Here is an 11,923-nt window from a genome sequence, read left to right as displayed (position 1 = left end):
ACACGCGTCGTGTTCTACTTCGCCGTGCTCCGGGGCCGGCCGCCGCGCCGCATGTGGTGGCAAAGGTTGTCCGCACGCAATTGGCCCGTCCCTGGGCAAGTGCAGCCCGTAATAGGTCTGGTGTCCCTTTTTTTTTTTTTGGCCCAAGTCCTATGTAGCCCAAAAGGCCAAAACGCGTGTCGCGTCTGTTCAGCTTTCTCCGTCGACTCCTCTCCCTCGGTCGTGCATGTCTTTTGTTCTTGCCGTCGAATCGTGCCTTCGCGACTCCGCCCTAGGCACTTCCGCCGCTTCGCACTTGGCACTTGCCGGACTTCAGCATCGGCGCCGCGGCGGACGGCGAGGCCGCGAGCTCGCGAGAGGCCGAGTGCCGAAGCGGCCGTGGCGCCGTGCCAATTGACAAGCGTTTAGCAGGGTACGTGAACTCGTGATCGTGAAGCTAGGGAGCAGAAGCAGCCAAGACGGAAGCTTGATCGTGGTAATTTCATTCTTTTCTTATTTTGTATACATGTTCAAGTAAACATTATGCAACAAAGGGTTCAATAGGTACTACAGTTCATAATAACTTATCACATTGCAATGTAATATGTTATTGTTTAGAGTTAAATGCACCGTAGATCTATTAATTTTTTATGGTGTGTCGTCCATTAACTTTTAAACTGTATTTTTGATCCATTAACTTGTGGTGGTATATCATTCAGGTCTATCAACTTTGAAATTGTATTTTTTGGTCCTTAAACTTTTTAACTAGTTCACCGTAGGTTCATACCCCTTCGTTTAGCGAATAGATCAGACATAGCACGCCAAATAAGCAGTCACCGTGGAGTGGGCAATGAGTCCATAGCTCCTCTAAGATGTTCATGGAGACTTGTCTAGCAATAATTCAAATGTAGCAGCTGGTAATTTGTTAATATCCTCTGGTCTTAAATTTAACACTATTATTTTTAAGGATAAATATATTGTGGACATGGAGAAATTTACAACTGTTGGACTGTCATCAAAGATATTTTATAAAGGTGCCTTATTATTGCGTGGAAAAGAAGAGAAAATGAAGCCAACAAAATACATCAGTACTAATTTTAAAGAGGTGGAGATCATCAATGGATTTTTTCCCAACGTGATGAGCATCATTACGGTAGTATTTTATTATTTCCATGCATTAGTTTTCTATCCGGCTGTGACACATGATCTTTTATCTAGCATCTAGCTTTTAGTACCTACGTCAGTCAAATTGGTGGCTGCGTTTGGACGTGTTGTGCATGTTAGCCGAATCAAGGACTCAGGGTCAATCGGTCCTAGTTAGATTGGTGGAGTCCGAGTTTTGTTTGGGTCAGGTGGTCTGCATGCCTATACCTGTGGCCTTCGATCTTGTATTGAGTAGATTAGACTGAATTTTATTGTAGGAGTTTATTCTCCGTGGAGCCGCCGCTCGAGAAACCGTAGACGGTGATCCCATCAGGTTCTTCGTATTGAAGATTATCTCCGGATGGTGATCTTGTCCTATACTCCACGATGGCTGCTTTTTTGACTGTGTCATGTCAGATCTATTCGCTAAACAATGGGGTATGGACCTACGGTGAACCAGTTAAAAAGTTTAGGGACCTAAAATTATAATTTAAAAGTTGATAGACCTAGATGACACGCCATCAAAAGTTAATGGACCCAAAAATACCGTTTGAAAGTTGATGAATCTAGATGACACACTACCAAAAGTTAATGAACCTAAAAATTACAGTTTAAAAGTTGATGGACCTAGATAACACATGACTAAAAGTTAATGAACCTTTCGTGCATTTAACTCTATTGTTTATCTATCATTTATGGTCTTATTATGCTGGCCTAAAGAGGGAGAGCAGCTCGCTTTGCACTGCGGACATCTAGCACGACGCGTGCAAGTAGCGCTCGGTCGCATAGAGGAAAATTATATCTAAAAACTTACGCAGTTGCAAAAAAGTTGGGCACTTTCTGGCTTGAAGAGCTGAGTTGGAGCATACTGACACGAATGTAGTGATAGCCGGAGACATAACAACCAGAGCATACTGAATACTGAATATATATATTATCTACGTCGATTAGCACAGGGGCACACTCGCAGCGATCCACTGTCTTATTGCAAGTGTTTTTAGCAACACAGTGGGATCCCTAGTTATATGATGAGTTCATGACCCCGAATCCGAACTGTCAATGCCACACACCATCTTTCATTCATATACCGATTGTCATGAATCACTACCCAGGTATAACAAAACAATGGCTACCTAGTGCATCCGCCTAAACTTGCAGCGGCGTCAAAATTTAAATGTTCTTTCCCAGCTCAACCTTCTTCACCATCCTCAGTGTGTTGTGAAAGATGGAATCCAGTATTCCAGCAACCTAGAATTTGTACGTCAGTTTTCTGTAGACGTTTTTATTTGGAATCAGTGATATCAAGATATATGTAAGGATGTGTTCGCACCGTGAAGACTCCACCGATGATAGCGCAGACATTTGTGATGAAATGGGAGAAGGATCTCGGAACTTCAGTTACCAAGACCTTTAAATGTGAATCGTTCTAGATGAATCATTCATTTGCTAATGTAAACAAAATATATGAATATGAAAAACTAAAAAGATGAGCATGCGAACCTGCATGGGAGAAGGCTCAAAATGGAATTTCACAACAGGAACATAGAAGCTGTGCACCAAGTTGCTGTGTGCTGTGTATTCATACTCCTCAAGCACTTTTAGTTCCTTCGAGAACCTCTGTGTTACAAGCTCAGTCTTCACAACTTGTAGGTAGTGCTCAATCTAGGAATAGCACAAAAGAAATAAAATCTATGTAATTCCATAAGAAAACAGAAGTATCAGCACTCAAAAGAAACTGAAGCTGACCATACATTCTAAATAAAAAAATATAAGGAAAAGTTAGGGACTTACAGTAACATTGGCGTTAACCTCGCCATGCTTAACAGTATAAGACTGGCCAGCTAATCTATCATGGTATCCACGAAGATAGGGAGTAAGTCTTATGAATTCATGAAGCATCCTTGGAGAAAGTCTTTTGCCAAATGAGAACTGTGTCACATAGTGTGAAACATTTATCTGGGATGGATCAAACGAGTGAGAGCCAGATCGAGCTGAGATAACAACACTCCCTGGAACCTGGTAAACAGGACAAGTTATTATCAAAGGACAGAAGAACACCCATCTTCACATTATCAACCATTAGCACAAAATTATATCCATGTAATTTTAAGTGTAGCTCGTTTACCCTTTTGACCCGCACAAAACCTTCTATTCTGCATCCACTGGCCATTGGAGCAGGGCGCTTTGCAGGATCAACAGTCTTATTGGATTTGTCTTCCAAAGCAAGCGCTTTTGGAATATTTGCAACGTATGTTTCCATTGCCTGAGGTTCAAAACATTACATCAGGAATTCGTTTAGATAACATAGCCACTTAAAGGCTATTTCATTTCCCATGCATGATGTTTAGGATATACTCCCTCCATTCCGAATTATAAGACGTATTGGCTTTTCTAGATACATTGTCTTTACTATGCATCTAGACGTAGTGTATATCTAAGTACATAGCAAAAGCTATGAATCTCAAAAAGCCAAAACGTCTTATAATTTGGAACAAAGGGAGTAGTATCATAATTACTATAAAGAATGTTAAGTCAGTACAATGAATCTGAAACCAGATGATGCATAACATACCGCGACTAAACTCTCAGTATCACGTTCCCCGTAATATGATTCATGGTCATGGTGACCCTGATTCTCCCTGTGCAAAGAAAAATTAGGGAGTTCCTTCTATAGAACTAGGGCAAATATCAAACACAAATTTAGAACAAACAAATGTTTGCAGCCCAAGTAGCAAATACTTGGAGGCTACCTAAACAAATCCCAGATGTTACAAAAAAAACCAGAAAGTATCTAAATAGAATGTAAGAAGAACTGTGCTTACTTTATATCAGACCCTTTACGGAAAACACGAATGGATGGGTATCCTTGTATGTGGTGTCTGCATTTGATAAATTGAAGTAATGAAAAGTATATTCCAGCGAAAAGAAAAGAAACATTCTCCAGATTTCTCTTGTGGTCAATAATAAGTTATCAATATGTGCAGTCTGGAATGTGCATATATGGCACCAGCAAAGAAACATCAAATCATCAGATGCCCAAGAGAGTATTTCATTATAGAGATGATAAACATATATAATGCTGGCGGCCTGGCACCCCTTCTGTTTGTTTATGAAGACAGACAATCACTAATGAAGATGGGAAACAAAGCCAGGTGGAAAACGTTTGGTGGCGAGGTTAAACAGCACCAGACCCCTGGCCTGTATCCACTTTACAACACAGAAAAAACTGCTTTTACAACTAAAGATAGTTTACAGGAACTATACAGACTAACAAGGTCCAAAGCTGAAGCCATAATGGCCAACAAGAAGGCCAGAAATCAACAAAACGGATAGTCAAAGCAAGGAGTCAACAACACAAAGAATATCAAACAAATGCAGTCTAAATAAATGGTAGAGATGAGGCATGAGCTTTACATGGAGCCTTTCTTCAATTCCATATTAATCTTAACAGATCTTTGATTGGAGCTTAGTACCAGAAGAAATAGTTCTCAATGCAACTAGTTCCAGAAGGAAAAGTACTACAGAATCAAGATGGAAGTGTATATAACTTGTAATTTTATGAAACACAATGGCATCATGATGTCACTTCTTTAGACTCACATTATAATACCCTCTTATTCAGACTTTGTAACTAGTTGACAAATTTATACATAACCAACAATGATTTGATTCCATATTGCATAATGCACAATTAAATCATGATGGTCTGAATGTAATAAGTATCAATAGGTACAGACCTCCTACACAAGTCAACTTCCTCAGTGCAGTCAACCTTGCCTAGAAGGATTCTACCATCCATTTCAGGGTCATATCTGCACACGATCAGAAACAAGGTTATTGATTAGCAGTGCAAGATATTGATCACGAAGTCTTATTAGGGAGATATACAGAGTAACAGTATTTACCTCTCCCTCATTATTTTCGCTGTCTTCTCCCACGAAGGTTTCTGAAAATAAAAAACAAATGCTAAGAAACATTTGAAATTGAAAATATAGCATTTACTTCAACAGAACAGAACCACAGATATATTTCAGCTGGAATAAAAACATAAAAGGTCAAGCATCTAAATCAAATTAACAAAATGACAACAATGGCTTTCACTGCATTATGGTGCATCGGTTGTTCTACGCTGTACATTATGTCCAGATGACTTGCACAGTACCATACATTAAGTCAATAATTGTCGCCTCAGAAAGTCGTGAACATAAAGAAATGAAAAAGAACACTAGGAAATAAATACTGACCAGTCGATTGCTCCAGTAACACCAGGGAGCATAGAAGTTGACAACCAAAACAGGATATCTAAACAGGAACAAAATAAGGATGAGTATCAACAATGGTCAAGAAAAAGGATAAGTACCAACAAAGCCAATAATTCAAAACGTGCTAGGTGCTAGGCAGGTGGTCAGGTGCTAGTGCCTAGGTGTGCCTAGGCGATTTTATTTTATTTTATTTTCTTTTTGGTGGCAAAAACACCTGGGTGCTAGGTGAGGCAGTGCTGCTATTTTGGCAATGTCACAACTTTTGATGGTATTTTGGCATTCATGTTGCATTGCAATATAGTGCTATAAGTTCCCAAAAATATACAAGAGGGGTTAAATACTGCATAAAACATTCGGTGACAAATATCTTAACAGGCAAGAACAGGATGCTTTGCCATAAACAATCCCCAAAAGAATGGGAGCTACTGAGATACAATGAATGTAAACTGCGAGATGAATGTGGACCAGAAAGGTGGTGATGAGTAGAATAATACAAACAATGGTCATTGACGATTTTAAAATACAAAATGACTAAGATGCTTGATCAAGCAGGACTGTAGGTTGGTAGATAACTGAATGCTTACTGGTGTGAAAAGCTATCAAAATTGTGAGATGACAACGAAAATGCACCATCCACATGATCCTCTTCAACATCATCTCCATGCTTATTGACAGTGGGGATAGGCCCAGGGTGGAATTCTGATCCAGTTGGTACAAAATTCCGATCAATTGAATACTTTCGAACAGTTTTCGTTATGTTCAATCTGTTCTGCATATGGATTTAACAGATAATTAAGATTAAACCAAAAAAAGATAATGTGATGTACAGAGGGATAACAACTAAGATTTTTGCCATATTCTAGAAGCTATAACCAAAACACAACATATGAGAAAAGATATATCTTACTGTTCCCAGCACGTCACTAACATCAACTGATGCAAATTCACATGAAAGTGCAGGAAAGCTGCAAAACACAAAGGCGGTCGGTAAATATTCGAGAGAACAATAATTAAGTTTCGCAGTCCAGAGTTGCTGAAATCATCCCAAATTCCTACCCGACACCAAAGCCTTTCATCCCAAGTAATTGGTATATGCTAGAGATGAAACCAACAAAGAGCCACATGAACCAAGGAGAAAGGAACAAATAAAGAAATGGTAACAATAGAACAAAAAAAGACCATTCCAGAGCTCAAATGACCAGCAAGACTAATTAAACCATACAATGCTACAAAGTACAAACGGAAAAAGAAGTGTCGTCCCTAATATTTGCAGTTTCCCTGGGCGTTAGATTCTCCAATACATCACGCTATCTCAGGCAGTATGGTATCCAAGACAAGAGATTAGACTCGTCACTTAAACCTAGAAGTTATTCAGTAAGGTTACATGATTTTCTTTAGTGATGTGTGCGACTCAGAATCTCATGAACTTATTTGTCTTAAGCAGGCATTTGCATTGGCTTACTATAATCATGACATCAAATGATTAGTATCAGCAGAGCAGACATAGGTTAGCTGGTTAGGAAACCACCAATTTCCATAAATTGTAAACCCAGATGGAAAGTTTAAACAGGTAGCAGTGTAATATATCCAACCATATGGGCACATATCATATTGCTATATTTAACACCAAACTGAACAACACTTGAGGAATGCTATAGGGCTCACCTTATATTGAAATCTATCCGTAAAAACTCCCCATCTGAACTCCTATCAACAATCACAGATGTGGTGGTATTGACTGCTAAGTAACTGCTCAACTCCTGCAATATCAAATCATCATTGTCTTAGTTCAAAACTTGAAGTTCACCTATGAAAAGTATAAAGCTCACAGATCTTGAATGAGAAATCAGGTCAACCTCAAACTGCTGGCAAGTAAAGCGCACTGCAATATTTATACAATGGCAACCCGCAATGTATTGGATGCAGAGCAACTGATATTTAGGATACAGAATGTAACTGTGTTTAGTATGCCACAGTAGGTGGAATATTTTGGATACAGAATGTAACTGAACCTTCACTTCCAATACACCACGATCGACAAAACTAAACCACAATTTGACCACATTAGCTTGAAGCTCACCCAGTCATAACTATCTTCAGAATCTAGCACATCTTGTTGATGTTCTAACCTCAATAGTCAATTGAACGTGAAACAGATAACAAATTTGAATCAATTAAAAGAAGTGAGGAATGGAAAATGGTTACTGAAGTCAGCTATGCTTAGAAAACCAAATGATAATCCACTTATATCTACAATTCTACATAAACAGAACTGAAGTTCAATCATTTTTCCCATTCCTTTCCATACACTTGTTTAAAACCACCAATTGGAACATGAAAGCAATCATATCATATTGACTTTTACTTATTTTGGTGCTAAAAACCATTAACAGCGAAAAAAAAGTGGCAGCAACAACTGCAACTGATTACAGAAGAAACTGAGGGGGAGGACAAAGAACAGACCATTCCAAATAAAAACACCATAGCTAGTGCTGCTACAATGGATAATCCAGCGCCAGATAGTGATGCCTCGGTCAAATCCCTAGGGATTTTCCTGCAAGATGAAAAAAAAAATTAAACATTCATTACTAGAAAGATAAAAAGGAACTATATACACCCATCACTTATAAATGAAACTCAGGATAGGACAATAAAAAAGTTAGTCACTCTGAATCAAATTAGTTTATCCTCACCACTTAAAAAAAATCGACCTGCAGGGGGTTATGACTGCCCCCGGGTATTTTATTAAGAACAAGACCTTCTCACACAGGCCCAGAAAACCCCGAACCTCCGCCCCCACCCATACACAACGGAACCATAACCCTGTGAGAACTGGGCCGGGCCTTAGACCTGCGCTTTGGTTGTGGTGACAGACAAGGGGATTTTTTTTTTCTGCCCCCAGCCTGATATTCGCTCCCGTGAGGAGTCGAACTCAGGACCTGGGGGTGCTACTGAGGTCCTCACCACTTATAAATGAAGCTCGGGAGAGAACAGTAAAAGCCAGCCATTCTGAATCAAGTTAATCTCCAATGTGTTATTTCTCGGACTCCCAAATCAAGGAACAGCTAGCTCAAACAAAATTTTATGACTGCCCAAGAGGGAAGTGGCTCATGCTACCTCCAATTATGGGTATCCCAAAGACAACATGGACATTGATAACAATAAGTTTCTGATTGAATAGCATGATTGATACATCAAAGAACTAATCAGTGTGAGCTACTCAACTTTCAAATTGCGATGATAATGGTTTAGAACCTTAGAGCAAGGTTAATAATACAGCCAGCTGCTGGCTGTATGAATCCTTGCAGCCTACTTCTCAACCCACCCATATAATAGTTACATCTTCACTATTAATACATGGCCCTACTTGTCTCTCTCACAGAGTTTCTTGGCTCTTGTGTCCAAGCCGGCTGTAAGCTTACAGCCCGCTTCTCCTCTCTCTCCTTTCATCTCTCCTCCACCTCAGCATTCAGCCTGCTTGCAGCCCCTTATTATACTTGCTCTTACACAATAGTTCATCATAGCATGGATGTTTTACGTCTGAATAAAAAGCACACTCGTTTGCTTTAACAGAATCAGAATGGTACGAAGAAAACTTATCATATTAAAGGCATTACCCTTGGAAAACATACATCTCACTGGTTAAATACTGACACTTCTTCTACAAATAGAACAATCCTCTCCTATCACGACTTATGAAGATGAACTTCGTCATGACACATGACTTGTTAAATACAGTACTTACCAAGGATGAGTTTCCGCAAGCAGACAAAGCAGTGCCACGGGAACATTTGGCTCTCCTATCTAATCCAAAACTGTCCAACTAGCTTCTATTTCAGAATTTAGAATGGCATATCCCACCAGAGTGTAACACGTTGACCAAACAGAAGCTTCGCTACAAAATGAAATGTGACTATGGGCCATGAGCGCACTAGCACTCAGGATGCAATTACAGAGGTCACACTCACACACCAATATTTTGAACACAGCATCCACCAATTCATCGTGCGGCTCTCTCGTCTGTACCGAGCTAGAAACAGACAAAGGAAACCATCGCTGACGCAGAGTACCCCCGCCAAACATGCGCATTCGCCGCAAAGCACACGCCGCTGCCATCCAGGACTCACCGGAACGAAATCCGACCAGCGCAACCGGACGAAACCACTCTCCGTTCTAGTAATATATATCCATTCAATCCAATCCGCACGGAATCGCACCGTCCCAGTCTATCCTGGAAAGGGGTCGAGGAATGGAGGTGCTCTCGAGATCTAGGGAGGACGGATCGGGAGCGCACCTGTAGAAGTCGACGGACTTGAGCTTGCTTGAGGAGATCATGGCTGCCGATGACCCTCAGATCTGCGGCGGGCGCCGGGGTTCGGAGAGAGGGATCTGGGAGGAGGTCAGGAGGAGGATGCAGGTGAGATTTTTGTGAGGGTTTCAGTTCGCCGTCGTCACGGTGCTGGGGAGGGGATCTCACCGGCGCGCGGTATGGCACGCACGCACGAACGCACCGACCTCGTGTCCTTCCTCGCCTCCCCGAAAGTACCAGTCGCCTCGCCTCGCCTCGCCTCGCCCGCCTGCCTCGCGTCCGGTGCCTAGGGGCCAAAGGTGGGGCGGGGCGCCCATCTCAAGAAAACGGGATTGGCTCGGTTTCCTTTTTTTTTTCTTTTTCTTAGTGGGCTTACGCAATCCATCAGATTTCGAGTCGGTGTAGCCCACGGAAGCCAACCCTGTCCGGTCTCGGACTCACGGTGCCGCGGTGGGCCGGGACTCCGGGGTCCTCCATATATTGCGGCGTCCGCGGTCCGCCAACCGCCACCGCCGCTCTCGTCGAATATGCGAGGACTGGAGGCTCGAGGGAGATGGATCCGCGTGCTAGAAACGACGCTGGGTGGCCGTATGGTAAGAGACCGATGACCATGAAGGTGGCGGTTGGATGGTGGGAAATAGGGCCTGGGATAGGGATACGAGGCTACATACAGGGAAATAGAGACGCATAGAGATAGGGAAATGAGCCCCTCATTTCCCACTGATCTTATCCCATTGGGAGGGGTGGGATGTGAGCCGGATACGGCGACCTGTGCAGCGGTGCTCATCGTCGACGTCGTCCTGCGCTGCTCAGGCCGCCGGAGCCGCTGCTCGCCTCGGATGCGCCGCGCCGCCGGAGCCACCGCCGCTTGCCTCGGATGCACCACGCCACAGCTCACCTCGGATGCGCCGCGACGCCGGAGCAGTAGCCAGCTCGCCTCGCATGGCCCTAGCTCGAAGCCGCTCGCCTCGGATGCGCTTCGCTGCCGGGCCATAGCTGCTTGCCACGCCACCGGAGCTGCAACACTTGGGTCGCATGTGCCGCGCCGCCAAGATGCAGCCACTCGCCTGGCACAGCACGCCGTATTCTGTTGTGAACTTGTGGACAGGCTTGGAGATAAGGTAGGCCTGGTCTGTGGTAACTGGTAAGACGTGCTTCTTTGTCGGCTCGTATGGTTGGGGGTAATGGGAAGTAGGAACATGAGTTTAGAGATAAAGAGTTTATAAATCTTTTATATGTTCTGTGAGAATGGGAGTTCTGGTGGTAGGAAGGGGAAGAGAAGTTTAGAGAGCCAACTCCCATTAATCAATTCCTTAAGGGAGGGGTGAAAATTGGGTGGGAGTTGTGTTTTTAATCAAAGAAAAGTAGATCCGCACCGTCCATCATAATTTGTTTTTTAATTTCCCTCTCAAACCTTCCACTTCTCATTTTCCTTCACGAACCAAACAAGTAATTGAGACTAAAAGTCAATTTCCTACCTTAATTCCCTCTATCAACTTCCACCATTAGTTCACATACTTCTTCTCACATAGTTGCCAAACACACCCTGCATTTATTAAATGCCATGGGCCCTACTAAACCCAAGACCAAACCAAAGCTATAGCCAAATGATGGATTGGGTTTTGAATCTCACTTTCCAAACCGTAACCCACTCATCCGTATCCCATCGTAAATCCATATCCCTTTCCCACTCATCATCCAAATGCCGTCGAAGGAGATAGATGAGCTAACAGAGCGGTGCTGGAGGAATTGCCGAAGAGAAGCAGAAGACGGATCCCTCTTGGGGCAATCTCCCCGTTTTCGGTAGATTCGTACCTCCCTCTGAGATTAAGGCTGGATTGGCACGTCTGAGGGAGGAGACTGCTCGCCTACGCGCCGAGTTGGAGGCCGAGAAGACATCGGCCAACGACGCCTTTACTCGCTGCTCGCCGTATGCTCGTCTATAAGGGGTGACCACTATCTTTGGAGTTGGGACACATCCTCTCGTTCGGGGATCGGGACTTGGGAGGCATGTCTTGGTTTGATTTGTTCGGTTAATTCTGTCTTATATCTAATCGATCTCGATTGGTCGATCCCCCTATTATGGATCCCTACTATTAGTGATCGATTGATTGTTAAGGATCGATTGCTCGATCCTCTTGCTATTAGGGACGTGATGTGTGCTAGTGTGTGTGCTTGAACAATCAAATCGATCCTTGCACTATTATTAAGGATTAATGATTGTGGTGCT

At 42.7% G+C, this 11,923-nt stretch overlaps 1 protein-coding gene across 3 annotated transcripts; it reads right to left on the bottom strand.

The window, feature by feature from the left end:
- Positions 1–2,034: 2,034 nt before the first annotated feature.
- On the bottom strand, positions 2,035–10,834 carry LOC136550224 (protein disulfide isomerase-like 5-4). 3 transcript variants are annotated; one of them, XM_066541714.1, is made up of 16 exons: positions 9,862–10,434; positions 9,679–9,773; positions 7,848–7,938; positions 7,050–7,144; positions 6,292–6,349; positions 5,969–6,153; positions 5,367–5,424; positions 5,028–5,068; positions 4,860–4,934; positions 3,945–4,001; positions 3,695–3,761; positions 3,248–3,385; positions 2,914–3,138; positions 2,623–2,784; positions 2,453–2,530; positions 2,035–2,370 (listed from the first exon to the last, which is right to left on the bottom strand). In XM_066541714.1, exons 2-16 carry the CDS (start codon positions 9,717–9,719, stop codon positions 2,293–2,295), a joined length of 1,449 nt encoding a protein of 482 aa, XP_066397811.1. In that variant the 5' UTR covers positions 9,720–9,773; positions 9,862–10,434; the 3' UTR covers positions 2,035–2,292. The 3 variants fall into 3 exon arrangements, with proteins under 3 accessions (XP_066397811.1, XP_066397812.1, XP_066397813.1); XM_066541715.1 differs by lacking the exons at positions 9,679–9,773; positions 9,862–10,434 and adding an exon at positions 10,463–10,834; XM_066541716.1 differs by lacking the exons at positions 7,848–7,938; positions 9,679–9,773; positions 9,862–10,434 and having other exon boundaries at positions 5,969–6,148; positions 7,050–7,150.
- Positions 10,835–11,923: the final 1,089 nt, after the last annotated feature.

Source organism: Miscanthus floridulus, chromosome 4 (assembly GCF_019320115.1).
Source record: "Miscanthus floridulus cultivar M001 chromosome 4, ASM1932011v1, whole genome shotgun sequence".
Lineage (NCBI taxonomy): Eukaryota > Viridiplantae > Streptophyta > Magnoliopsida > Poales > Poaceae > Miscanthus > Miscanthus floridulus.
This window is presented reverse-complemented; position numbering and strand designations above follow the sequence as displayed.

Excerpts from the sequence above, each read along its gene's own strand:
- LOC136550224 (XM_066541714.1), bottom strand. The coding sequence starts at position 9,719 with ATGATCTCCTCAAGCAAGCTCAAGTCCGTCGACTTCTACAG. Across the intron at positions 7,145-7,847 it reads TGGTGTTTTTATTTGGAATG|GAGTTGAGCAGTTACTTAGC; the intron begins GTCTGTTCTTTG and ends TTGATATTGCAG. Across the intron at positions 5,425-5,968 it reads TTTGATAGCTTTTCACACCA|ATATCCTGTTTTGGTTGTCA; the intron begins GTAAGCATTCAG and ends GTTCCTGTTTAG.